This window comes from Hibiscus syriacus, unplaced genomic scaffold (assembly GCF_006381635.1).
Source record: "Hibiscus syriacus cultivar Baekdansim isolate YM2019G1 unplaced genomic scaffold, ASM638163v2 tig00001120_pilon, whole genome shotgun sequence".
Lineage (NCBI taxonomy): Eukaryota > Viridiplantae > Streptophyta > Magnoliopsida > Malvales > Malvaceae > Hibiscus > Hibiscus syriacus.
Genome location: NW_024061845.1, coordinates 1279872 through 1307749, shown reverse-complemented (window position 1 = coordinate 1307749; position 27878 = coordinate 1279872). Strand labels below are relative to the sequence as shown.

At 35.1% G+C, this 27878-nt stretch overlaps 3 protein-coding genes, 1 long non-coding RNA gene and 2 pseudogenes across 4 annotated transcripts; 2 read left to right on the top strand and 4 right to left on the bottom strand.

The window, feature by feature from the left end:
- Positions 1-79: 79 nt before the first annotated feature.
- Positions 80-2535, bottom strand: LOC120122443 (monodehydroascorbate reductase, seedling isozyme-like). The gene is made up of 2 exons (XM_039141578.1): positions 2261-2535; positions 80-1824 (listed from the first exon to the last, which is right to left on the bottom strand). The coding sequence occupies exon 2, from the start codon at positions 1801-1803 to the stop codon at positions 127-129; it is 1677 nt and encodes a 558-aa protein (XP_038997509.1). The 5' UTR covers positions 1804-1824; positions 2261-2535; the 3' UTR covers positions 80-126.
- Positions 2536-2779: 244 nt separating this feature from the next.
- On the bottom strand, positions 2780-3722 carry LOC120122466. The gene is made up of 3 exons (XM_039141610.1): positions 3366-3722; positions 3022-3178; positions 2780-2982 (listed from the first exon to the last, which is right to left on the bottom strand). Exons 1-3 carry the CDS (start codon positions 3658-3660, stop codon positions 2907-2909), a joined length of 528 nt encoding a protein of 175 aa, XP_038997541.1. The 5' UTR covers positions 3661-3722; the 3' UTR covers positions 2780-2906.
- A 1704-nt stretch (positions 3723-5426) lies between these two features.
- Positions 5427-6902, bottom strand: LOC120122484. The gene is made up of 4 exons (XR_005516087.1): positions 6829-6902; positions 6088-6341; positions 5884-5959; positions 5427-5527 (listed from the first exon to the last, which is right to left on the bottom strand). It is a non-coding gene; the product is annotated as an uncharacterized LOC120122484 (long non-coding RNA).
- Positions 6903-7789: 887 nt separating this feature from the next.
- On the top strand, positions 7790-12021 carry LOC120122450 (annotated as a pseudogene).
- A 429-nt stretch (positions 12022-12450) lies between these two features.
- Positions 12451-15804, bottom strand: LOC120122476 (cytochrome c-type biogenesis ccda-like chloroplastic protein). The gene is made up of 12 exons (XM_039141621.1): positions 15647-15804; positions 15474-15572; positions 15278-15333; positions 14913-15043; positions 14741-14826; positions 14603-14634; positions 13849-14010; positions 13352-13424; positions 13160-13248; positions 12946-13038; positions 12803-12849; positions 12451-12664 (listed from the first exon to the last, which is right to left on the bottom strand). Exons 1-12 carry the CDS (start codon positions 15735-15737, stop codon positions 12592-12594), a joined length of 1032 nt encoding a protein of 343 aa, XP_038997552.1. The 5' UTR covers positions 15738-15804; the 3' UTR covers positions 12451-12591.
- Positions 15805-16178: 374 nt separating this feature from the next.
- Positions 16179-27081, top strand: LOC120122421 (annotated as a pseudogene).
- Positions 27082-27878: the final 797 nt, after the last annotated feature.

Sequence of the window (27878 nt, the reverse complement as noted above, 5' to 3'; positions counted from 1 at the left end):
AAGCAACTTTTGGAAACATTGCAATCAATCCATAACACAAATATTATACAAGCCAGGAACTGTATATAGGTCAAATTACAATGACAACCTTGAATTTTGTCCCACTAAAAACAAATCATAAACATTTTAAAACTTGCTGGCAAATAAAAGCCCTTCTTTTTTAAGTTGATCCAAGTTCTCAACTGGGCATTTGAGTCTTGAAACTTTAGCAAGAGCCTTGTTTTCTTCAGGAGTCCCACCTTCAAGGAAAGCTCCAACAACCTTTCCATCTTTGATCCAGTAAGATCCAAACTTCGGCTTTGGTGATAATGAATTGTTGTCTCCGAAAAACACGGTTTCACCAACATTGTCTCCATAGAACTGCCACGAAAGTTCGAAGGATCGAGAGTAAAAGTATGGAAGATAATCATACTCTTCAAGTTCTGTACCTGTTTCATTTGCCTTAATAGCCTTCACGGCTTGTTCAGCCGATTTCCGGGCATGGTCGACATGTTCGACTCTCCTTGATTCGTTGTATAGTTTCATGGGGAAAGTGGCTACATCTCCGACTGCATATACACCAGGCACGCTTGTTTTGAAGAATCCATCAGTTTTAATCCCGCCTTTCTCTTCTTCAAGCTGTCCCTTGAATAATGTTGTCAAGGGTCTTGCTCCAACACCAACGACAACAATGTCGGCTTCGACCACCCTGCCATCCTTGAGCTTCACTCCCTTAACTTCTCCATTTACATTAGCATTGAAGCCAATCGCAACAGTTCCTTTGATGATTTTGATCCCTTTATTTTCATAGTAACTTTCATAGAATGCAGCAATTGTAGGGGTGAAAAGCCTAGGCATGCACCAGGGCTCAGGGTAAACCATCGTAACATGGAAATCGTTGATTCTCATAGCTGCTGCAACTTCAAGACCAATGTACCCTCCTCCGACAATCACAACCTTTCCATTTTGATTCATTTTAATCGTTTCAACAAGCTTATTGGCATCTTCGAGTTCTCTCAGATAGAAGATGTTCTTGGCATCAGCTCCTTCTACCTTGAAATCTGTCAACCTTATTACAGTGGAACCTGTTGCAATTATCAACCTCTGAAACTTAAAAATTTCTCCAGCCGCACTTATGAGAGTCTTCAAACCAAGATTTACTTTAACAATTTCGGTTCCGAGGATCAATTGAATTCCTTTTTCTTTATACCAATCAGGAGGTAATCTTTCACCTCCACTTCCAACACAGACATAGAATCCAGGCAGTCTTGCAGCTGCCTTTGGATTCAGATTCAGATATCCCTTGCTCAAAGCAGGACGTTCATAAGGTGCCACCGCCTCTTTCGAAATAATCGCCAATTGGCCCGGCTTAAGGCCTTGCCTATTGAACTCCCTAGCTGCATACCCTGCTGCAACTCCGCCACCAATAATTATGTACTTGAATGACTTTAGCATACCAAGAAATGCTTTGCCTTTTCTGAGAAAAGCCTTGAGTTCCACGACCTTTTCCTCAACCGGCTTTCCGAGGAACACCCGCGAAAGAAACTTCTTTTCTCCGGACTTTTGTTCGATGACTTCAGTTTCGTTTTTGATCCTTCGAACGTCATCCAACCAGATTTTCACTTCTTCTGTCTGCATTGTCCCACCATGAATCTCTGCACTTATTCTTAGTTCAGTATCTTCCGTAACAGTATTCAACTCTTTCAACAGTTTTTTCAGAATCTTCACATTTTCATCTAAATTTCTGTTGAAGTTCAAGCATCTTTCAATGGGAGCAAATATTAACTTTGCAGTTCCAATAACTAAGTTGGACAAAGAAGCCATTGACGTGTATCTGATGAAAACCTGAATTGAATAGAAAGCACATCTAATGTTTAGTTTTTTTTTTAAATATTCAAAGTTTAGAACATGTTTCTAAGTTGAACAGATCAGGAAAAAGTATTTAAAACAAATTGACAATGAAAAGACGAGTTACATTCTTATCTGTCTGTATCATGTTTCTGCATTTTTACCATACAATGTTACTCGGATTCAAGTGTGAGTGTCGGATGTAAGTATGTTCATTTCTTTCTAATGGTTTTTCTTAAGATTTTTTTCGTGTACCTAAAAAGGTCATATCTTCATAGCCATGTCTTAATATACATCATACATGGAGACTTCGAGAAAAATTAAATCAGAACAGTATAGAGAAAAAACATAGATTAAAATAGAGTATGGATTGTTCTAGAAGATAAACCAAAAAATAAATTTCCAAGCAATAGTTTAGAAGAATGGCAATTACCTGTTACTTTTTGATAATGTTTCAGATTGTCAGTAGAGAAAAACACCAGGAAAAAAATAGCAAAGATAATAAACTGCACCTGTGAAGAGAGGAGAAGGGTAGAGATTTATGATGATTCCTGCTAAAAACTTTGCTTCTTTTGCAAGAAAAGTCGAGAATGAAGCAAACTAAAAATCATTGAGGCAAAGTATCAGATGCAAGATTCATGAATAAAAGGAAAAGAATTGCAATTACAGAAACCAAAGGATCAATGAAGATGATGCTTGGATTCGGTTGTGAGTTTCGGATGTGTATATTCACTTTTTTTTTATCCCAATATCTACATGTACCTAACCTTAAGAGGTGCCGTCCAGCAAGTTTGGGATTTCATCTGAGCTAACTCGTTGAAGGAAACATAGAAAACAACTAGTAGAACAAACATCTTGTATAACTTGGTAGAATAAAACTTTGTTATTATCTGCAAACATGTGTATATCATACTTGAAAGTGAAACACTGGTTTTTTCTTATGCCTACGCTTGAACAAAGGCATTAGAACATTCACAAACATTGTCATCCATGACTCAGTTCATACAGCATAAAACATGTCTTGTAATTTAAACAAACATGTGTGGATCATACTTGACATTCTTCCATCATTTCAACCTCTAGAAATGGCTACGGATGAATTCCTTCATCCAGTGAACTTGATCCTTCCCTTCGGGTTTCACAGAAGCTTCAACTGTGGTTCGAGACTTCATCTATTCAGCTTGTTCCGCTGCTTGCTCGCGCAGAACATTGACTTCTTTCTCCAGTTTGCTTACTGTGGCTTCCAGTGTGTTCAACTCTTCATCATGTTTCTTGGACTTGTTCTCACTTTTTAACTTCTTATCATCACTACTTATGGACTTTGAGACAATTTTATAAGTTGGATATGCACCTGCAAACATAGTAAAAATGCTAAAATACACATTGTGCAAGACAATATTACTTGGACTCCAGTGTTCGACACGCATACGTTCAATCATTTATCAAGATTCCTTGCATTTGAAAAGTTCTTAAAGGATCATATATTATATCCACAATGAATGATACAGCATATGTAAGTATGTGTTTATGTTGATTACCAGGGATGGATTTAAGGCCCTCAATGGTAGCCTTCTTGGCAACATCAGTAGCTACCCTGGAGATTTTGGATCGGGTTTCGGGATCAGACAAGTGATGGTTCACCTTTTGCAGTGCATCGACCGAGACCTCCTTGCCCTTGGTGATGGCGGCCGAACCATGATGGTTCACCTTTTGAAGTGCATCAGCTGAGACCTCCTTGCTCTTTGTGACCACTGCAGAACCATGCGTGTAAGAGCTCTGCAAAAGGCCCTTCACAGAGTCCATTGACCCAGAGATGAAGTCCCATATACCCATTTTCTAGATGTTTTCCTTTGTCTTTGTGCAGCAATAGGTTGAAGAAGAATAAAGCAGGCAAAAAGGAAGAATGAAGGAAGTTGCCTTTATTATATTCATGGTACGAGACTAGTAGGGTATGTATATACATTATTTGGTCAAACTTGCTGCTAGACCCATCTCCCAATTATTTCATTGCTTATTTTTATATGATTTTCATTTTAATTAGATTTCAAGATAGTTTTTTTTACAAAAAAAATAAATCAAGTGTAGGATCAGATGATTTTGGAGCACATCTCTTTCCAAAATGTTTTAGAACGACCTCTTTTAACCTTATAATTATTTTTATATATTTTATTTAGAATTTCAAAACAATTATACATCTTACTAACATATTTTTAATTATTTAATCTTCTAAAACTTTAATATAATACATATGAAATTTTAAATAATATAAATCTTGAGAGTTTTGGTGTTAAACCTATGATACTTGGACTTGAATGTCGTTGGACTGTTATGTAAGTATATACCTCGAGAAGCTAACAGACTAGCCGATAAGCTAGCTAATCTTGGACGCCACACTAGCTTGGGGCTCACGGTGCTTCAACAATCGCCTCATGATGCTCAAAGTATAATCAACTCTGATCAGTCTGGCTTGAGAGGCTGTAGTAACCACTGCTAGTGCAGTGCTAATCTTTGTAACCAAAAATTAAAAATAAACATATTTATATATAATTGTCTGCATATGTATGGAATAGAAAAACGAAGAATCCAAACAACAGAGATATAAAGAAAGGAATTGCATTCATTAGTGCTCTAAACGTTTCGTTTCCCTGCTTCTTTAAGTGCGTATATTTGGATTGCATTTGCTGCAGTGGTTCTAAAGCATTAAATGGAAGGAAATTGAACTGCAGCTGCTTGCTTTTGCACCAGAAACCAAATCATGGTTTAGGGAATCTGTGTGGAATTCACCGCTTAAGTGAAGGGTTTTTATGTAGTGGTAAACTAAACTTGCTTCAACTTTTTTTTAAAATCGATAAATTATTAATTTAATTTAAATTTTTAGTTCAAATTTCGAATTTAAATTATGATGTGTAAGATTCAAATAATAAAAAATTAAAACGACATTATTTTAATTTTTAACTAAATAATTTTGACATCTTTGAAGATTTAATCTCTAATTTCATCGTTTCTTCAATTTTTTCTCCCTTTTAAATCCATTGTTAATTAAATTTGAATCACAAGTTCCTCAATTAAGATGAAATATCCATGTAACTTTACTTCCTTTTTTTTTTTCCTAATAACAAATTTCTTATTTTTTAAAATCAGTCCTTCAACTTTACCTTTATTCAATTTGATCCTCTAACAACTCTTCGCCAATTCTTTCTTCCCTCAATACTTTGTGATCAATATCCTTTCTTTAGAAAATAACACTATAAATAATATAAATTCGACTAGAAAAACTTTCAAATAATGTTTATATAATAAAATTATACTCGTAAACTCGATTAACTAGAAACTACTCGACTCGATCGAATATTAACACCTATTTTTATAACATAGAAAGATGCCGATATCATTGCAAGGTTAAACCCTTTTCTTAACCCGAGCCCATGTCCAGCCTAAAGAAGAAAATTGCATTTAGAAAAGAGCCTATAATCTTCCCGACTCAACATGGCATGAGAAATCTGAAGTAATTAAGATTTTCCATTCTTTAGTTCGTACTACATGGTATACTGAAAAGCTTGTGATCAGATGATTTACAAGACATATCTGCAAAGCCTTAGACAATAGACTATGAGATACCTTTTACACAGTGCAAGACATTCAGATAGAGGTTTTAGCCCGACAAATCCTTGTTCAACACTTTGACATAATGTTAATCAACCTGCAATATGAACAATTTCAGAGAGTGACATCATTAGCAAAATGCATCTAACATCCACTGGCATGAGAATTAGTTTGCTATAATTCGCTAACCGATGCGGATTAATTGGTAACTTACAAACAAGTTATGATGTATCATGTAATTAGCATTACCCTGTGTGAATTAAACACAGGCTTACAAAAATGTCGCAAGGCAATGCATGATAAGATGTAATGAGAAGTACTGTATGCAGATTAACCCGTAACTTAATCGAATCCCACCCTTAATTCTACATAAGCTTGCACTAATCATCTCAAAACATAAGGAATAAAAACCATCCTTATTGTCACAGAAGATATTGAGTTCAAAAGCTTTACCATTGTGACGACAAGCCATTCATAAAGACATCCCAGAAAAGAGCAAATCCAACTCCTCTTCTTGTGAAGCAGTTCTCTAGCATAAACAAAAAGGCAATAAACCATGAAACCCATCTCTCTTATACAAAAAGCAATTCTTCAACTCAACTTTAGATTTTTTGAGTATCAATACTAAAACCAATAAAGCCACCATATCTTGATTACCTGAATGGACAACAGTTGAAGAATTTTATTAAGAACTCGCATGTGATGTGTAACATAAGAACTGGTCGCAGGAAGCCGGTTCATCCTTTTCATTTCTTCGTGAATCGCCGCAGTCTTCCCTTCGTACCCCATTTGATTCCATTGAGCTCTGGGATTAATAGTCCCAGCCTCACCCATGGTTTGATCATTAACTTGACCAGTTCCCTTAAATTGTTCGAAACTTCCCATGATGAACAAAAACTAAACAAGCCAACCTACACATTAGGGTTTTAAGTCACAGCAAAAACTTACACGATTCTGAACTCGGATTTAACAAGGTGGTTAATTTAAAAAGTTATATAGCCCAATCCCCAGATTGCAGTCTTTGCAAAAGAAGAAAAAAAATCCAATTTCTTAAGAAATCAAGAAAACTACAGAAAAATAATCAGTTAATGTGAAATATATGTTAGTCATTCTTCTGGATCATTCATATAATTGAAAATAATTTCTAAAAAAGGGGGAAACCGAACCAATGAAACAAATTTAAAGTACCCTATTACACAGGTGTTAAAGCATAATTTGCAAACTTTCTTGTAAAACGTAACTCCAAATTCATTTCAAATACTCAACAATTAGTCCTAAATTGGAAGCAAAGTTTAATTAATTTTCATTTGAATATAAAAATATAGTAGAAATTGCAAAAAATGAAGAATAAATAAATAAAACTTTCGAAGAAAAAGAGTAGGAAGAAAGGGGACTTACAGATGTATCTCAAAGAGGCAGCTTTGGCGATGCGGGGAGCGTGATTCCGTGAAATAACTATAGCTGTAAATGGGTTGGGCCGAATTGAAATATGATATTAAAATATTTTCAAGCCCGTTTGAATCAAGTGGAATACATAAGGAAAAATGGAAGATGAATAACCTAAGCTAAGGTTCGGTAGAATATTGTTATTCTTAAAGATTAAGGAGTTTGAATATCAGTGATTGTAAAGGAGATTGAAAGTTTATTATTATATTGTTGAGAGTATTTAGACTTGATATTACTTTGTAATCATTTTTAACTTAATAAAAAATATAAAAAAAAAACCTGTAGTTAATATTTTATTTAAAAAGTTAACTTTTTTATTTACACACCGGTCATCAATTTAATAACATTCAAAGTTTTAATGATTAAAATTTAATAAAATGATGATATAAACTATTCAAAATTATATTTTTTAAACATAATAATTAAAAGTATAAAATAATAAATGATCATTTCGATAGTTTATCCATAAAAAGTTTACTAAATTTAAGGTACGAGGTAACGGTAATATTAAAACTCCGCGGCGCCAAACAAACCGACAACTATTGACACGCGCGTCAACAAATGAAAGAGAAAATATAGGGCCCCAAAAATTCGAAAGCGAAACCCCCCCCCCCTCCCGAAAATTAATAGTAATAAATCAGATATAAAACTAAAGAAGTCAAACCTAACGGAGACTATTTTTCATTTTTTCTAAAATATTTTATTTTCTTCTGAATCGCATAATTCAAAACTGAGAGAACAGAAACCAAAAGAGGGGGGGGGGGAAGCAGGAGAGAAAGAGAGGCCTAGAAAAAGACCTAATTGACCTTATCTTTCTTTCGATATTATCCTTTCTTCTTCGTCTTGCGACCCTTCGTAATCGTCTCTCGCGCCATAGATTTTTTTTTTCTGTTTCATTTTGATTTCTTTACACATGAACGAGAAGGCCCACGTTTCCAGGGAACTCAAAACATCAGAAGGTGATCGTAAGTTTATCCCCCCCCCTTTTTTTGCATTCTTGATTTATGTCTTAATTCCGATTTTTAATCACATTTTCATTTTGTTCCTTGTGTTTTAGCTTCGTACTGATTTGATCTGTGTTTGTCATATCGTTTTTCTTGTTGCTTTGCACCTGATTTCTTTAATTCCTCTGAATTTGTTCGTCATTTGATTTACGTTTCATTTTAAGGGATTTGATTCGAATGGGATTTCGAATGGAGAATACGAGCTGATTTAAGACATTCTTTTATATGTATGAAATGGTGATTACATTCATTGAGATCAATGGAATTTCATCACTAAAAGTTGCATTTTAAATAACATCATATATTTAATGGTTTGCTATTTTGGATATCTAAACTTGAGTTTCCTCAATTAATTAAAATTTTGCCTAATTATGCATTTCCTCTCTAATACCTTTGACAAGTTTGGTGATTATAAATGATTTGTTCGTATATTTAAAACTTTTGAAGGATTGATTTTTGGACCTTAGGAACGGTTTTATGCGATCTTCTTATATGGGAATGAGTCCTATATTTAAGTCGTGGAGGGTGTTAAATTTCTCTATATTCTTTGTATCATATGTATATACGTACACATACATACACATACATTCTCCTGAATTTTCAATTCTTGTGCATATATGTTAACCTATATGGTAATATGGTATGATAGACTTGTTTAATGAGTGATTTTGGTTGTTGCATACTTGGTGACCGGTTAGCCTTTTATCTTATCTGGATTCAAGTTCTTATCTTTTGATCTCATATGTAGATTCTGGAAGGTCTTCTAAAAAGTCCAGAGAATAGGGCATGTGCTGACTGCAAATCCAAGTACGTAAAATGAAAATCACAAAAGAAGATTTGCATATCACTAGCAAATAAGGGAGTACCTAAAATAAAAACTGTCTTAATAAAATGGAGCTTTTGCACATCACAATAGCAACTAAGGGAGTACCTAAAATAAAATCTGTCTTAATAAAGTGGAGTTTTCTGTATAAATTTGGTCATGAGTTGGGGGTGATATCATTCTATTGTCTCATTTCACTGCAGAGGTCCGAGATGGGCTAGTGTGAATTTAGGTGTCTTTATATGCATGCAATGTTCTGGGATCCACAGAAGTCTTGGCGTACACATATCAAAGGTGATTTTCTTGCCTCTTGAGTCAAATTCATATTTCATCTCTTCCCGACTCAAAAAATTTATTGAATTGCTGCCATTGTCTATACTTTCATGCTTCTATCTTGGAAACAAAACCTGTTCCCTTTGGAAATGTATCGGACATATTTTTATTTCTTATGCGTAAGAATGCGAAGGATTAGATTGGTTTGGAATTTACTTTTTAAAGTCACAGATTGTTTGACTTCTTAACAAGCCAAGCTTATGTTTCCCTGGTCCATATTTGCATCTTACTGTCTCTTGCTGCAGGTTCGATCTGCTACCCTTGACACATGGCTGCCTGAGCAGATTGCTTTTATTCAATGTAAGCTTTTATGTTTGGCCATGTATCTGTATTCTGATTTATATAGGTTTTATGTTAAGATGGAGTGGAGCCTACTAATATGACAATGGCTTTTCTTATTTATACAGCGATGGGAAATGAGAAGGCAAACAGTTACTGGGAAGCTGAATTGCCCCCTAATTACGACAGAGTTGGAATTGAGAACTTCATCCGTGCAAAGTAGACACTGTTTTTTCTTTTAGTATTTAGTTTTTGTAAAGAGCTTTTGTATTATTCAAATTTTGTTGTGTATTTTTGTAGATTCGATGAAAAGAGGCGGGTTCCTAAAAATCGGAGATCCAAATCACCATCTAGAATGTTGGATGAAAGGGCTCCTTCATATGGCCAGGGACCAACAGAAAAAAGTGGCCATGGACATCTTAAAAATTCTGATAATTCATTTGAGGAAAGGACCATTCAAGCATCTAGCAGAAACAAAAATCTTCCTGCAACAAAAATTAGTCTTCCTGTTCCTCCTAAGGGATCGAATCCGGTATTAAGTTCTTTTGCTGGTTATGTGCTCATTTCTAACACTTCTAGAAAACCATAGTTATGTTTCTTCATCTATTTTATGCAAATAGCTTAGTAGGGTTAGAGTGAAAAGATCTGAGAAAAAAACGGCGGACAAAAATATTGCAAACAAATTGTCTGAATTAGAACTGTGGTCTTGAAATTGCTTTCTTGCTTCTCCTTATGTTGTATTTCTTCTAGTAATTTACCTTAATAATCTAAAAAAAATACTTTCATAATGTTGTGCTGATCTAACAGGTTACACCTGTCCGAGAGCCTGAAATTGTTGTTGTGGCACCAGCTGAGGCAACAACTACTCCTCCCACTGTAACGCCCCCTAAATTTGAATTTGCTACTGACCTTTTCAATATGATGTCCATTGATGATGCTCCAAGTGAAAATGCTTCTGGTTCTGGAGCAGCTTCTACTGATGATAGTGATTGGGCATGTTTCCAGTGTATGCCCTAAAATTTCCCCATAATTTTTGTTATTGGCATCACCTTACATTTTTGTTTATTATCTTGTTAACATGCTTTCTGCCAAGTGACAACCACCTGGATATTGAAAATGATGGTGGTAGTAATTTATTATTCCTGTTAATTTTGTGACGTGATAACTTCTAGCCTCTGTGGACACTTCTGCAACCAACAAAAATGATCCACCAAAAGCTGTTGAGAAGAATGGCCAGTTTGCTACTGGAGTTGAGAATTTATTTAATGATTCACCTCCAATAACAACCAACCAAGTCCAAGAGAAGCCACAAAAAGATGTAAAAAATGATATTATGAGCCTTTTTGAAAAGGTATATCTTCATCATTTGCTTGTTGGAGCTAATTAAGATTATTCCTTAACATTTCTCGTATGTTATTTGTTTAAACATTTTTAAAAAAAAACTTCTTTAGTGGGGTCTTATGTTGTTTGTTTCACGGTTTCAATCGATTCCAGTCCAAAACAGTACAGCCGTATGCAATGCATCACCATCAACAACAACAACTAGCATTGCTATCACATCAACAGTCTCTTCTGATGGCTGCTGCAGCTAAATCTGCTCCCGGAAACACTCAACAGTCACCATCCAATGACGCAATCATACCCACTCAACAACTAGCTTTGCTAGCACAGAAAAACTCCCTTCACATGGCTGTTGCAGCTAAAGCCGCTCCTGGAAATACTCAACAGCCTTCGTCTACCACCACAAGCATACCCACTCAACAACAACTAGCCTTGTTAGCACATCAGCAATCCCTTCTCATGGCTGCTGCAGCTAGAGCTGCTCCTGGAGATACGCAACAGCCTCCATCCACCAGTACAAGCATTTCCACTCCAGCTTGGCCAAATATTGGCTATCAAATGCCTTGAGTTATGATGCCAGTTGGTGCACAGGCTGATTTGCAGAAACTTATGCAGGTGGACTCCATAGTATAGTTGCAAAAGTTTCTTTAAAGAAATATAGCTAGCAAGTTCATCATTTTTTTAATTGCTTTAGACAATGCAGATGGGACAGACACAAGTGGGAAACAATGTTGTATCATCCAGGTACATATTTAATCTCTTTATTCTCGATTTTGTGTTTACATTGCAATGAGTTTGGGGTTTGTTATGCAATACTCTTAATATCCATATGGTTTTAAAGGCAGCACTAAGTTTCTAATTGTATTCCTAGAACCGAACGGCATGAATGTGCTGCACACATAAGTTGTTCCATGATCCTAACTTTTGGCAATTCTTCTCTTGCAGCTTTTATGCATTGGGGCAAAGTTTACCCCAACAAGTGGTACTACAACTAATGGAGCAAGCAAGCCTCAATCGGCTTCCCCAGTTTCATCGATGAACTCTCCACAAACAGGAAAGGATTATGAGTTTTCATCATTGACACAAGGTTTGTTCACAAAACGCTGAGTTGAGACTTGAGACAACCAGGTGATGATTGTTTGCTTCCGTCATACAAAACCTAAAAAAAGAAGTTATTTTACTGAAAAATACCTCTTCCCGGGGGAGGGGGATTTGTAAACTCTCTGTAGATACAGCAATTTCAGTTTTATTTTATTATTTCATTTCACCATATTTGGGTGATGGCTGCATTTGCATGTGAATAGATGTTTGACAAGCATTTAATAAATATACAAGTTGAGATTGAATTGTATTAATCATTCTCGTCCTAACATGTTTCTTTTGAACAACATTATTTGCCGAGTTTTGTCGGTATGAATCTTAACTATTTGTTGGTATGAATCTTAACTATTTGTTTAATAAATTTTCAATCTTTCATATCAAATAAAGCCTTATAGATGTTAATCGAAATAAAGTTGATCCTTACAACTTTCAGTCAATATCCCATTCTTAAGCATACCACCCACATATTTAAGACAATTGGATGAGTGAAAATTGATGGTTAAGATTGACTCCTTGTGTTTTCTTCTAGTGAATATTTTATCATTTCTTACTGTTAATCTTAGCCATTTAATTTCACTCATCCAACGATTCTAAATCTGTGTAAAACTAAAAAGAGTTTTACATTGTGTAACAGGATCATATCAATACATATATTCATGTTATATAGATGCCATTTATCTATTTTTGTAAAAGAGAAATTTAAGCTCATTATAAAATCAAGATATCTGTAAAAGAGAGAGAACAGGAAATGCTGGCAACATACAACATTTACTTATATTTGTCTACGTTTCAATTTTACCTTCTTTTTATCTTACCACGGAGAATAGCATTCCTTTACATGGCCATTGTAACTGGGAATAGCCTATCCAAGAACGTATATACACCCCCACCGAGTAGAAGAGCGCCACTGTGAAAGAAATCAAGTTTTAACCATCTCCCACACAGCAAATATGGGAAATCTAAGAGCAATTACCGCAAAAAAAATACACGCAGATGCTTCACTGTAGCGGAATAATATTACTTAACAAAGTGGCTAAGAGTTTACCTTACTGGGTTGATCCATGCAAAGAACTTCCTGAATGATAGCAGACTCTGCCATATAATTAGTTATGAAGTTTGAACAACAGATTTATGTCAATAACAAAATGCCAACAGGATTCAGTTCTGAACAAATGGTTTTGTGCATACCTGCAATGCTCCGGCAAAAGAAGCAGCAAGAAGTAGAGGAGCAATGTAGCCGGTTGTGTATGTCAAGAGTAAGCTGCCTCCTATTAGCGGATCCTGTTATACAGTTGTAATAAATTATTATTGGATTTATGCCAAATTAAGAGATTCATTCTTCTATAGACTCGAAGGTGTATTCATTTGAACAGCTATTCAGTCTCTTTATCTTTGAGTTTACCTTGGATGTGGCTACGTATCCCAGCACTGGTGTGCTGCAAGGTGAAGCAGCTAATGCAAATGTAAGCCCGGCTAAATATGCTTGCACACCTAAAATATAAAAACAAATTTGAAATTTACATCTTCTAAACGTTTTATGGATTCATGCATATAATTAATTTTATTCAGTAGAGGAAAATTATCAAGTCTTTACCTGATGGGAAGTTGGCAGCTGCAGCACGGGGATCAAAATTGTTGAAGAAAGAGGGAAGTTGTAACTCGAGGACCTGTAATGTTAGTTTGTAGCATAAGAAGAATAATCAGATTGTAAATGTCTAGAGCAGGAAACTCTGATATATGGTTGAATAGCTGTTCTCCACAGTATTTGAAGCCATCTAAAGTTGTAAATGTGTAATTCAGACAGAAACAATAAGACATGCGATGATACCGATAACTTGTAAGATCCCAGCAGTGGCAAAATTATTAGAAAACAAGGACAAAAGCATGGATGGGAATACGAGGGGCAGAAACATGGAATTTCATACACACCAAGAAAATATGTGAACTTCAAAGGCAGAAGTGTAAGAATTCCTTCCATGCAAACAAGAGAAACTATATGATCGATGACAAATATTAAATACTATCGATGGAATATTTAACCCGAAAAAAAAGCTGCAAAAATCAAATAACATTAGTAGCTTGATTGAATACCTCAAGTAGATTTAGACCCATAATAACAGCCAAACCAGAAGCAGCCAATGGCAACCCTTGCCCTATCTGTCCATATGCCTTCCCAGCAAAGGAGGCTCCTACACCGAGGAGTGCTAAAGTAGTCGCTAATCCTAGTGAGAAAGCCACCGAATTTGCAATGACCTGACCATAAAAGTACCCGAGTCATTTTAGAATGAACACTTGTTACATCCATGATTGCATTTGTAATTGTCTCTCACATGTAAGAGAGAAAGGACCCATATATGTTTCAATCGGATTTAGCCTATATTAGACTCGGATGTGAGTGTTTGATATGGGTTATGTGAGTGTTGTTCCATGTATTTGAAAGTTCTTTGGAGAACCATATTCTTATACCCATGTCTCGTGTCTAGTCAGATATGGGTGTCAAACATAGATACTTCAAGAAAAAAGAAGAGTTGGAGCGACATAGATTTACCTGCACAGACATGGTACACATGCTATACTAGCTATTATGGACAAGTTCAGAAGATGAATGGTCAGCTACAATAAGAAACTTAACTAAAATGTAAAGAAAATAAGGAACAGGCTGCATCAGCACTGCTGAGAACTCATCCTGAAAGTTTACTTGTTTCAATTTTCTATTGATGGGAGCTAGCAGTTACACTTACAAATACTTCTGTACAAGTTTTGATGCTTCAATGAAGAACAAAAGGTTCTATCGGGAAATATAATAAATGCAGTAAAGAAGATGAACCACGTAGCATCCTATTACCTCGGTTCTGCCCTTGCCAGAACCAAATGCTCCTGGAAGGTTCGAATCAGATTGAAAAGATCAGCATCAAGCAAGAGAAGGAAATGCAAGAAAGTAACAGAACAGTTGACATTTAGGGATAGTACACGTTCTACTTACCAATGTATCCAAGCGTCAATGGTAGAACACTTAGTGTACATGGAGAAAGGCTTGTTACAAGGCCAGCCCCAAAAATCACAGCCAAACTGCAAAAGCCAAAAAATAAATATACATGTTATAGACATCAACTACCAAATAGCTACAGATTCTAAGGGGGAAACAAGGAAAAAACCTAGTCAAACTTAGTGCTGATAACTGGCCCTGAACAGCTTCATTAGCTTGCTGGCCAGCTGAATAGAGTAGACCTCCAAACCAATCTCCAGGACTTCCATCAGCCAAAGTATAAAGTGAAGCAACTCCTTCCTGCTTCCAAGGAAAATAATTCAAGCTTCTTAGACCCACAGAAGTGATATGACCCGCCAAGGATCTTCCAAAACAGAACCTATTTGTGCGCACAAACCGAAATACCCGAATCCGATTGACATAGCAGGAGAAGACCAATTTAATCAAACAAAAGTTGAATGAAGTTTCAAGACACTACATCCAAGGAAATTGAACTTTGCGAAGATAACAAATAGAAGAAAACATTAAGCTCACCAAAATATTATCTTCAGTTAAAACCTTTGCAGAGTCAATTGCGACCAAGTTTGCCACTAAAAAAACAGATATGAAAACTCAAAATATTATAAACAAAAACCAGCACTTTTGAAGTAACTTACAACTGAGTTAACTATTAGCAAAATCATAATTTAAGATCAAAAGCATTTATTCTAATGGGAGAGACAGTGGTTACCTGCTATAGTATTTACAAGAGCAGTTAATTTCAAAGATTCAAAATCTTTGCAAAGATCCTCACTTTCTGTCGGTTTATTAATTGTCATAGTATATTTACCTGAAAAAATTAAATAAAAAAAATTAGAGCATAATTTCAACAAAGTAAACTACTAGTAATTGTTTTGAACTCGCCATAGCTGGTTCTTGGGTGATTTTCACGGCTTGAGATTTTGGAGAAATTAGAGAAGAAAGAGTTGATGATGTGGTTGAGAACTAAAGTCATCTTCAACAGAACAATCTCTGTTTGGATGCAGACACAATTTGGTGGTGATTTTGAATTTGCGCAGGCTTTTTTCTTTCTTTCTGGGGTACCAAACATATATATATATTTATGATATTACGAATTTAATTGGACTGACGATATATTGATATTACGAATTAAGTAGAAATAAAACAATATTTGAATAAATTCAATATTTTGTTTTCTAAATATAATAATTTTTTAAAGATTTTTTTTTGATAAGTCGCGGCATTTCTTTTCTTTTTTAGCAAATTCTAATCCCCTCATGTTTCGATTTCCGTTGTTTTTTCAACAAAATCGGACACGTTTCAGTCATTTATGTTGTTCTCCGTTCATTTCTTTTTTAATTTCACCTCAAAAATGTTCTAATTTTTTCTGGCTTTCACAATGCGCGTTTAGCAAAGAAATTGAACATGAATTTCTAAAACAATCGCTTCTTTCTCCGTTGATTGTAGGTGTTTTCCCCCCTTCCAGAAGTGATGTTCTCGTTTGCGAAAAGTTCGCTAGAGGAAATGCTGGAATCTCTCCGGCAACGAGACGATGGCAAAAAGCCCAAAGACCAGCCCCCGGCATTACCTTCCCGGCCGCCGTCCAGAGCGAGGGTTATCTCGGGACGCTGGACTACTCAGCCTACTTTTAATGCCGATGGCGAAAACGGTGGCATTGATGAAAAAGCGAAAAAGAATACAATTTGGGGCAACAAAAGGACGAAAGACGTGAATGCGGATTCACCCTATTACTTGGAGGACACTGATAATATTGGGTATTTTATTGAGAAAGTAAGTATTAAGTGGAAATTAGTAATTTTTTAAAATTTTCTATTGATGAATCTAGGAAGTATTCAAATTAATCTATTGAAAAAAAATAAATTAATTAATATAACGAATCATATTTTATTATTTTAATTTAATTTTTAAATATTTTTAAATTAAATAAAATTTAAATCGAATTAAATTAGTTTGTTCAGGTAGGAGAACATGTTAAAACTTTATTTTATTGTTTTTTAATTAATTTGAGGAGTATTTGTTTAAAGATAAATATTAATCTTCAATGCTCGTACCTTTAATATTCAATGTCAAAAGATTGAAAATTAAATAATTTCTAACAAACCAAGAAAGGCGATGGAAGGGATGGTATTTAGATTTTTAAATAGTTTCTAAGAATTTTATATATTTTTATTTTTTTATATAATTTTTATAAATTACTTGGAATTTTTATAATTTTTTGAAGATTTTTTTAATTTTTTGTTGAGAGTGACAAATTTGTATAATTTAAAACTGTAAGGGACCTAAATGATATTTATAGAAATTTATAATTCGGTTTATTCAAATTTTTTTAAATGGCAAATTTAATTCGAGTTTATACTTGAAAACCCGAATAATTCGATTAACTCGAAATTCAACTAGAATTTTGCATATGTCTCATTCGAAGCTTTAGATAAAGCTGTTAACTTCCCACAAGGCCACAACACTTTTGTAGAACAATGTCAAAATATTTAAATTAACAAAACCACATTGTTTCAATGTACTTTTCCAAATTAATTTTCAACCCAATAACAATAAAGAACTAAGCTTTAGTTTGCTTTAATCAACTTTTTTTAGTTTGCTTAGGAAGAGCTCTCTTTAGCTCTTGCAATGTTAGGTTTGATATATGATATATCCATGAAAAGTTATGTTTGCTTTGCTTTTCTGGGGTTGATAGTAGGTCAATTATTGTGTTCTTTTTTTTTTCCTATAGTATATATTATTTCTTGGGGGTGTTTTTGATGATATGGGTTTAGGATTGTCATAGTAAATCTATTTATGAGGGAGGATTTGGTTTCAGAAACTTCGTGTTTGGTGCCGGCAATCCCGTGGGGTTTGGGCACCTGGAATTATAGAAGCTACATCAGGGGAAGAATCATTTGTCTCCCTTGGCAATGAAACTGTAAGTTTCATGATTTCTGAAATTGTTCATTAGTCTCGACCTTCCTTTTTGTTTGTTGGTGTATGATTTATACTATATCATTGTTATAGGTTGCAAAAGTCTCTACCAGCCACATGTTTCCTGCAAACCCAGAAATTCTGGATGGTGTGGATGATCTTATGCATCTTAGTTATTTGAATGAGCCCTCAGTTCTTCACAATCTTAAGTGCAGATATTATCAGGATATGATATATGTAAGCGGGATATAAACCTTGGTCATGTACTTATTAATGATGATATCTCTACTGCCACGCTTCATTTAACAAATTTCTCTGTGTAGAGTAAAGCAGGTGCAATTTTGATTGCAGTCAACCCATTTAAAGATGTTGAAATTTATGGGAAGGATTTTGTCACGGCTTATAAACAGAAAGCTACCGACAGCCCTCATGTTTTTGCTATAGCAGACACTGCTTATAATGAGATGATGAATGGTGATGAAATCATTCTCTCCCTCTTTTCATTTGTTAAAGTTACAATAAACAAGTGAGAAATTGCTCATGGTGTTACAACAACTTGTTTCTGACTTTCTCGTAATCTTTATAATTAACATTTTGCAGGTGGAGTAAATCAATCTCTGATCATAAGGTTAGTTGGATGTTCAATATTTTCAGTTATATATATGATAACGTAATATTACTGTTTTTCATAGTTTTTGTTTTGTGAACTGTAGAATTACATAATATAAATTTATCCTGTAGTGGGGAATATGGAGCTGGGAAAACCGAGACAGCAAAAATTTGCAATGCAGTACCTGGTTTCTGTTGGAGGTGTCAATGATGAGATAGAGTCTCAACTCCTCCAGGCAAGTTGTATACTTGAAGCATTTGGGAATGCTAAGACATCTAGGAATGACAACGCTAGCAGATTTGTGAGTTCTTTCCCTTATTTATTTTAAACTTGTTCTCTGCTGAAGGTAGATATGTATAGATTACGTCTCATCGCTGAAGAATCTTTATTGACCTCAGTGAAGGAGTTTCTACTTTGGTTTAAGTATTTCATATTTGTTATAGCTCAGAAAGCGCAACTTATTAATTACTCTGTTATGCTAAAATGATGCAGGGGAAACTTGTGGAAATTCATTTTACTGAAGTGGGGGAGATATCCGGTGCGAAGATTCAAACTTGTAAGCATGTTGAAAAAGAAAAGATTGCTGTTATTACTTAATACATTGTAGTAATAAATAATATTAGATAATCTTGGTGACTGATCGATTTTTGTGTTAATGTTCATTCGCACAACAATACTTGTGCATAGTTCTTCTGGAAAAGGTGACTTCCCGACTCCATTAAACTTCATATTAATTTTTTCACTGTTATCACTAATAATATCTGATGTGAATGTTTTTTGATGTTACCCTTGAGCAGACGAGAGTAGTTGAGCTGGAAACTGCTGAAAGGTCTTTCCATATTTTTTATCAGCTTTGTGCTGGTGCTCCACAATCTCTAAGGGGTACTATTTCATTTTACTGCGTTTTACAACTCATGCAAGTTCAGAATAGGTTGTGAGTGTCTATAACATTGACTCTCCCCTATATCATCTACATGGAACTGTGCTAGTATGCTTGCACCTGTTATCTCTTGAAGCTGTAGAACTTTTAAAGGATGGAATCATACAATCTAAATCTCAAGGTTGCTCAAGTTATTCTTTCCACATGGCCTTTTTATTCACTAGATCGAACCAATTAAATGCTATGGGTGCTGTATCTATTTTAGAAGGCCAGAACCCCTTAACATCTCCTTTAAACAAGACATGAATACATCATAACATCTACAACTTTGCAACTCATTAACTTGAATAGGTGTAATTTACTTAGGATCTTTTGAATCGTGTGTTTGCAGAGAAACTGTATCTTAAAAAGGCTGACGAGTACAACTATCTGGCCCAGAGTGACTGCTTGGTGATTAAAGATGTTGATGATGCTCAGGAATTCCAAAAGCTTACGGTAACTCAGAAGATTAGATTTTAATTGTACCATCCAGAGTACGGGCATTCCTGTTCCAAATCATTCCTAACTCATTGGCTTTTAAGCCATATTTTCTCCATTTCTGTAGGAAGCCTTGGACCTCGTTCAAATTTCCAAAGAAGAGAAAGACCAAATGTTTAAAATGCTTGCTGCAGTGTTATGGCTGGGAAATATATCATTTCAATTAATTGACAAAGAAAATCATGTGGAGGCATCTAATGATGAAGGTAATATAATGAGTGTTTTGCTTTGCATAATGGTAATCTTTATAAAAAGAAAAAAATTGCATTTGATATTGTATTTACATCTAGGATTTTTCTGTTTCTTTTCTCGTAGCTGAGAGAGAGGGGAGAGAGAGAGAGAGGATTCTTTCTTTGTTGTAGCATTTTTCAGGGAACTGAAAGCGTTGCATGGTTTTATGAGGGTGATGTCTCATTAGCAAGGTGGTGGTACATAAAATGAAGAACAAAATTGCCTGGTAGTCAATGCACATGGCAATTTGTTTTATTACTTACAGTGGAGTCAAGAAGCTCCTACTTTAGAAGCTGGACTAGTTTATTAATTTTAACTTTAAGATGTGGAGATTCATTGTCTCCTAAGCATTTTCTGCTAACCTGTGCAATGAATATGGTCCAACCTTATAGCTTGCTACGTTTGATGACTTTTAAGTGTCCTATTTTTGACTAAGAATCCTCCATGTATTTTCACTACTGTTATGTTATAATTATTACCAAGTAACATATCTCAGACCATTTGGAATTCTGTTCAAAACTCATCATACGCAATAAAATACAATTTAAAAAAAATGTATGTGAAAATTAAGGGGTTGCTTCTTGGTTCCTTGCGAAGAATAAAGGGGTGCATATTTTTAAAGACTCTCTTATTTCAGACCCGTCCTTAGGGGACGATTATTCCACCCTTTCTAATATGATTGTGACTAATATTCCTTGGATCCCTCCTCCTATGGGTTTTGTGAAAATTAATGTTGATGCTGCTACGACTAAAGATTGGAAAAAGAGTGGTTTAGGAGGAATTTTAAAAGATTCCTCTGGAACTACCCTAGGGTCTTTCAAGGAGCCTGCAGGTCCGGGGCCTCCAACATTTATGGAGTTAAAAGCTATTCAAAAGGGGCTAATATTCTATGCTGATTTTCAAGGGAGGTTAAAGGAAAGATTGATTATTGAAAGTGACAGTAAAATGGCCGTGGATTGGGTTAAGGGGGTTGAATTCTGTCCGGTTGTTTATGCTTATTTGGTTAGAGACATTGTTCACTGGCTTAATATGTTCGATGGTATGGTCAGATGGGTAAGCAGGACAGCTAACTTAGAGGCTGATGCCTTAGCTAAAGAAGGAATTGGTTGATTTTGTTGATGCATAGGGGTAACAAGGTTGTCTTGTACATGACCTGTTTGTGTTGTAATCTCCTTAGAAGGATGTATCTTATGTATATTATTGTTGTATTCAATAAAATCCTAAGGCGCTCTTTTCCTCCTTCCGATGGGTAAGGAGCTTATCTATAAGCTCCTTTAATCAGGAGGGAGGTTTTTAATGAGGCCTGAATTTCTTATCAAAAAAAAAATGTATGTGCTGTAAAGACCTTATAATATGTTATCTTCGTCATCACTAGTTTTGTGCTTTCTAATTTTACTTTTTGCTGCATCCGTTATAGCCAAATCTTTAATTAGCTTTTTTTTGTTGAAAATAAGAGAATGCTTGTTAACATGTTATGTTTATCCTTGTTGAAGACTTGGATATTTATGTGAGATGCTATTTTTTATTACTCGTTGCAGCTTTAATTATTACAGCCAGGCTGCTGGGTTGCGCATCGCACGATCTGAACCAAGCTTTATCTACCCATAAAGCCCATGCTGACAAGGGTAGTATTGTTAGAAAGTTTACATTGCAGCAGGTTTGTCCTGTATTTGGTTAACAAAAATATTCTTCCTCCATCCTTTATATTTGCTGTGATGCACTTGTTGAAAATATTATAATTCATAAATTAACTTGTAATTTAGGCCGGTGATGCAAGAGATGCTATGGCAAAATGGATCTATGCTTGCTTGTTTGACAGGCTTGTGGAACAAATAAACAAATTACTTGACTTTGGCAAACACCACGATGGCAAGTCCATAAGCATCCTTGATATTTATGGGTTTGAATCATTTAAGGCAAGTACATTTTAGTTAGCTCTTTAGAGTATATCTTTTTAAGTTTTTCCAGCTGATTATTTTTCGTCTTCTCATCTTCAGAAGAATGGCTTTGAGCAGCTTTGCATAAACTATGCGAATGAGAGGTTGCAACAACACTTCAACCGGCACCTGCTTAAGCTTGAGCAAGAGGTTAGAAACTTTTATTTGTACAGTATCTGATTTTTGTATTGTTCTGTTGAAACAAGACCTCTATGCTCTTAAGCTAGGATTCCATTACTCTGCCCTCATTTAGTTGGCATACAGATTATTTTCAAAAGCCAAAATTATGTATATTCTTGTTCTCAGCTGTCTATTATTTTTTTTATCTCTGAATTTGATTTACCTGTAAATTTGTTTTACCAACTTCCTGTTGTTAAGGGTCTTTTCTTTTCAAATTTCAGGAGTATGAGTTGGATGGGATTGATGGGGTTAAAGTTGATTTTGTAGACAACCAAGACTGTTTGGACTTATTTGAGAAGGTAATATGAAGGTTGATTCGTTTTTATTTGCCATCATTGTTCATTTGGTATTCTTTGGATTGTGTAGCATGTGGATCTTGCATATATAGTTGTCTTTCTACTTAGAAATTGAGCTTGGTCTTGCCAAAGTATGCTTTTTTTTTTCTAGTGCTAATGCTGGCTGAAACTTTTATTTCCTTTCCATATCTTGATGTGGTGAAAGCAAAATGTTTGTGAGCAATCTGTCAGTTTTCTCCTTGCTAATCATTTTGCAGAAACCGATAGGGCTACTTTCCTTACTGGATGAGGAATCGAATTCCCCTGATGCAAATGATTCAGCCCTTGCTAATAAGTTGAAGCAGCAGCTGAGTGGTAATTCTTGCTTCAAAGGAGATAAAGGCCGAGCCTTTGGTGTTCGCCATTTTGCAGGAGAGGTTAGTTACTTTCTTTTGTGAACAATCAGAGATCTTTTCAAGATTTTCCTTCTACTCAATATCAAAGGAAAATGATCAAGAAAGTACAAAATATCCTATTTTTAATGTGGATTATTTTATATTCTGTTTCTAGTTATCTTTTGTTAACAAAAATATTTTATTTATTTATTAAGAAAAGAAAAGGAGAATTGGAAACTAAACAAATTAGTTCTGACATACTTGAACGTGGTCAGAACATTGGGTAGATGTCGGTCATTCGCAATCGTAACAGCTTTAATACAAGTGTTTTTTTTCTCTCCAGGATCTATAATTTGTAAGTTGATTTAAATTTTTCTTGCTGCAGTCAAACTTCAATCGAGATTTAATAGAAACCCTTATTAATTGCATTTTGGTTTAGCAATGACTGAAATTGCAAACTTCTTTGTAGACTATTGTTTATTTTCCCTATTCTGAATTAGATTGTCTATTTATGGCCTTAGCTTTAGATGCAAGTGTATCTATTTTAACCATGTAGCGTTAGAACAATTATTTGAATCGAGTAAGGGAGCTTGCTTTTTTGTCTCTTAAAAATTAACTTGATATTTTAGTATCTCACTCGAACCATAAGATGCAACTAAGAAAGTCCAATTTTTGGCGAGGTCGAATTTGTTTGGGAAGATGCATAATGCTTGTATGGTACTGTGCAAGGCATAGAATGTATTATTGATTTTCAGAGTTCTTCCAGGTATTCTATGATACAAATGGCTTTATGAAGAAGAACCAAGATACACTGAACACTGAGTTAATCGAACTACTATCATCATGTGAGGGCCAATTGCCCCAAACATTTGCCATTAAAATGCTTAATCAATATCTGAACCCAGATGCTCCAAAGCTAGGTGTCGGTACACAGTTGAAGGTAAGTTTACTTCCTTAATAGTTCTGATCCAAGTTCATCCATGGTTGTAATGTAATTCAAGCTAATCAATTAAACTACAAATCCTTTTGCATGATATCCATTCTTTTTTGAAGAAGCTTTCTTACATTAGTCCTCAGTATAAAGCATAAAAGATTTGCCAGTCCCATGAATGAAGTTATAATTTATTTATTGAGTTCTTTGGTTCTTGCATGTTTTATTGTTCATCATTGATGTGTGAGTTTTGCTTTGAAATCCTTTACATTCCTTTGGCTAAGGTGGGTCCCAATAGAGATTAGGAATTTACTGCACAACCAGATCTACTTGTTACTAAAGGCATGCTTGTTTTGATGATTTTCTTCCATAAATGCAGGGTCAACTCTTAAAACTAATGCACCAGTTGGAGAATACGAAACCTCACTTTGTTTGCTGCATAAAACCAAATCGCAAGCAGCTCCCTAGCCTGTATGATGAGGATCTTGTCTTACAGCAGCTTAGATGTTGTGGAATTCTTGAAGTTGTTAGAATATCTAGATCTGGATATCCTGCTCGAATGACACATGAGAAATTTGCGGAAAGGTAAACTCTAAAGCCTCCTTTAGTTGTGGGCTTGTGGCTTCTTTTTAAAGTTTTATTATTCCCTCGAATTAGTTCCCCATAATTCTTCTCGTAATATGAGTTTAGGTACGGTTCCCTACTGTTGGAGACTAATGTATCTCAGGATCCATTAAGTATTTCAGTTGCCGTTCTGAAACAATTTAATGTCCTCCCTGAAATGCATCAAATTGGCTACACCAAACTCTATCTTCGAGTCGGGCAGGTAAGTTGTTTTTCTTATAGCTCTTTTGAGTTTTAGCTGTAATTTTCAACCTTGATGTCTCTTTCTCCAAACACTTTCAGGACCTATGTGACACTGTAGATAATTGCAAGAGTCAACCAAATCGAGTTTTGGTTTATTCATATCAAGAGCTTGTAACTGGACTTCATATGAGGCCAGCACTTTATTCTAGCCTAGCTTACTAGCTTTTCTACTACACTTGAGGTTGGAGATATGACTTTCTCTTACTATGGTTAAAACCATGTTAGCCAAGTTAGTCTTTGTAAAAATCACTGAGAACCCTTTTTCAAGTGGGGCCTAGTAACCCGGTATATATACATATTGCTATACCAACCAGGTTTATATTTTACTGTAGATGGATCAGTGTTGCGTATAAATGCTTGAAATATTTCTTACTGCTTAGAGTTGAATCTTCATGTTAATATGCTGAGTATTGGAGAATGGATATACAAAGCTATTTCATTTTGTTTATGGTTATCTTATATAATAGTTTCTTTGATGCTGTTATGTCCGGCTGGGTTGCAGATTGGGGCGTTGGAGGATAGGAGAAAACAGGCACTGCCAACAGGTGTTACAAAAACCATTGCTTGTTTTATAACATTGTTTCACGAAGTTAGCTGATCATTCTGCATGAGATTTTAGATTTGGTCTATAAGCATCTTTATCTTTGAGGCACCTTTTTACACTTAGGCTTGAAACTGTATATTTACTTGTGTTTATACCTTAGGTTTATTCCCTTCTCAGATCACAGGCACCTATGTTTTGGTAAATTACATTTCTTTTTATTATCTACTGGATGTTTCCTTTGCTATGCAGTTGCTGATGGTGAAATCCAAGGGAATTACTCTAATGAGTCAAGAAGCTACTCAGCATCTACAAAGGAGGAGGCAAGTAGCTACTCGGGATCTACAAATGAGGGGGCAAGTAGCTACTCGGCATCTGGTTCTCAATTACTTGACGAGCAGTTGACAGCAATCATAGAATTACAATCTGGTAAATTCTGTGTGCTAGCTAAATCTGTGGGATCTGTAATCTGTAGTTTTCTTGTTTATCATCATTGTTTTTTACTGTTACAGAAATCCGTGGATCTTTGGTCCGGAAACATCTCAGTAACTTGCATGCTTTGAGACAGTTGAGATCTAGACGATCAATGTCTGGAAAAAATTCTAAAGTGAAGGTATCTTCTTCAGTTCTTCTCGTAACACGATAACATTACCTTGAAGATGACACATCTACTTAGTTGCATGCCTCCAAACATGTTTCACTTCAATAATTTGTTTATGTTTTCTGTTGAGAAATTCCAAAAGACTTGAAATGTGGTCCTCTTTTCTGGGTTCTCCAGGACGTACCAAATGAGCAGCCTTCAGCAATGGCCGATCTTCAAAAAAGGGTTCTCGATGTGGAAGCGACTTTGGGGCAAAAGGAACAGGAAAATGCCACGCTGCGGGAACAATTACAACAGTATGATGAGGCCAAGATGCAAAAAGAACTGGAAAATGCCACATTACGGGAACAATTACAACAGAATGAGGCCAAGATGCAAAAAGAACTGGAAAATGCCACATTACGGGAACAATCACAACAGAATGAGGCCAAGATGCAAAAAGAACAGGAAAGTGCCGCATTACGGGAACAATTACAACAGTGCGAGGTGAAGATGCAAAATGAACAGGAAAAGAAGAAAAAAATGGAGGAGACGTTGCAAAAGCAAATTGCATCCTTGCAAGTGAGTTTGTGTGCTTGTAGATAAATATAACTAAATTATAGGCTGTTTTAAGTAAGAAATTACAATTACAATTGATAACCTTCAACATAGATCCAACAGACAAATGCATCTATAATAATTTAATGATGTTTATTGATTTCAATTGCATTATTTGCAGGAAAGTCTTGCTGCAGCCAAAAAGAGTGATGCCTCTGATGGTCAGCTACGAAGAAGCGATAATGATTCCAAAGATAATGTGTCCGTACAACCTCAAGCTCCTGGTGGAAATAAACCTGATGCCGGGGGCAGAGAAAGTGGTTTGAGCGGTATGGCGAAGGAATTTGAGCAGCAGAAACAAACTTTTGAAGATGATATGAATTCTAACGTGAATTCTTACGAAGAACTACGGAAATTAAAGCACAGGTTCAGGGCATGGAAGAAAGATTACAAGATGAGATTAAGGGAAATGAAGGCAAAACACCCAAAGCAAGGACATAAAGAGTCGGACAAATCACGAAAAAAATGGTGGCCGAAGCGAGGTAAAGTGCTACAGATGCAGACTTGCAATAAACCAACATCATGATAGACCGTCCAAGCATGGGGGGCTTCCATTCTCTGGTACAGTTTCGTACAATTTTACGGCAGCAAATATAAACTTTCTATAGTCCCTGGACAAGCAAGACGTTTGTATCTGTATATCTACCAAATTTTGCTTGATGGTGGAAGGATTGGTAACGTGCATAGACAGATAGGAATTTGTTGAGTTGAGACTGGTTTCTTCTTCGGATAGTTCGGTTTAGGTTGTGTAAATTCTTCTGTTGTAAAGTGATGTAAAATCCAACTTTGAAGTCCCTTGTATTCAGATGAAATGAAAAATGTTAATATTATGAATGTGTTTATGGATGAATATATATATATATATATATATATGAAAATAATACGAAAATGACATGAACACATGGACTCCCAGCTTTTAAGGCAATTTTTACCTAGGTATGAAAATCTTATATAAATTTATATATAACGTATTGTCAACACACCTTTTCGTCCTACTATGATTCAAACTCCTAAAAATAAGATAGAATTTTGCTACGATTCAAACTCCTAAAAATATGATAGAGTTCTACTATGATTTAAACTCCTAAATATAGGATCCACAAGCACTATAAATAGCCATTGTAACTCACTATTGTAACACAGGATTTACAGACAAAATACAGAGGAAAGCACGGAAAATACAAATGCAAAACTATTGTAAACGATTCGAAAAAGAAATAAAAGGTAGCATTTTTTTTATTCGTTCATTTCTCGCATGTGCACGTTATTTTTCTTGAGATTTAGTTCGAATAATCTAAAACTTGGGTTGCGCCGACGACCAAAAATGGGTGGGGTTTCGAAGTTTCGAACCTAGATCTACCCCGAGGCGTGTTCATTTTTTATCCCCCTAATGCGCAATATCGATGTTAATTGTCTTTCAAATTTGATCACGATCTTTATTTTTCTTTATATTAATCCTTTTATTTATTGTATATATATTTTTATTTATTTATTATTTACATTATTGTCATTATATAAATATATATACATATGTTTTTTTAAATGATTTTCAATTGATTTTTTTTACACTATATATTATTATTATTATATATACATATATTTTTTTTATATTCATTTGG

Bases quoted from the DNA above. Each gene is read 5' to 3' on its own strand.
- LOC120122443 (XM_039141578.1), bottom strand. From the start codon at position 1,803: ATGGCTTCTTTGTCCAACTTAGTTATTGGAACTGCAAAGTTAATATTT.
- LOC120122466 (XM_039141610.1), bottom strand. From the start codon at position 3,660: ATGGGTATATGGGACTTCATCTCTGGGTCAATGGACTCTGTGAAGGGC. The intron at 3,179-3,365 runs GTAATCAACATA...CTATGTTTGCAG, and splicing joins GGGCCTTAAATCCATCCCTG to GTGCATATCCAACTTATAAA. The intron at 2,983-3,021 runs AGCAGCGGAACA...GTCTCGAACCAC, and splicing joins GTCAATGTTCTGCGCGAGCA to AGTTGAAGCTTCTGTGAAAC.
- LOC120122476 (XM_039141621.1), bottom strand. From the start codon at position 15,737: ATGACTTTAGTTCTCAACCACATCATCAACTCTTTCTTCTCTAATTTC. The intron at 13,249-13,351 runs GTAAAGACTTGA...TTTATATTTTAG, and splicing joins AGCTGCCAACTTCCCATCAG to GTGTGCAAGCATATTTAGCC. The intron at 12,850-12,945 runs GTATGCACAAAA...ATTATATGGCAG, and splicing joins CTTTTGCCGGAGCATTGCAG to AGTCTGCTATCATTCAGGAA.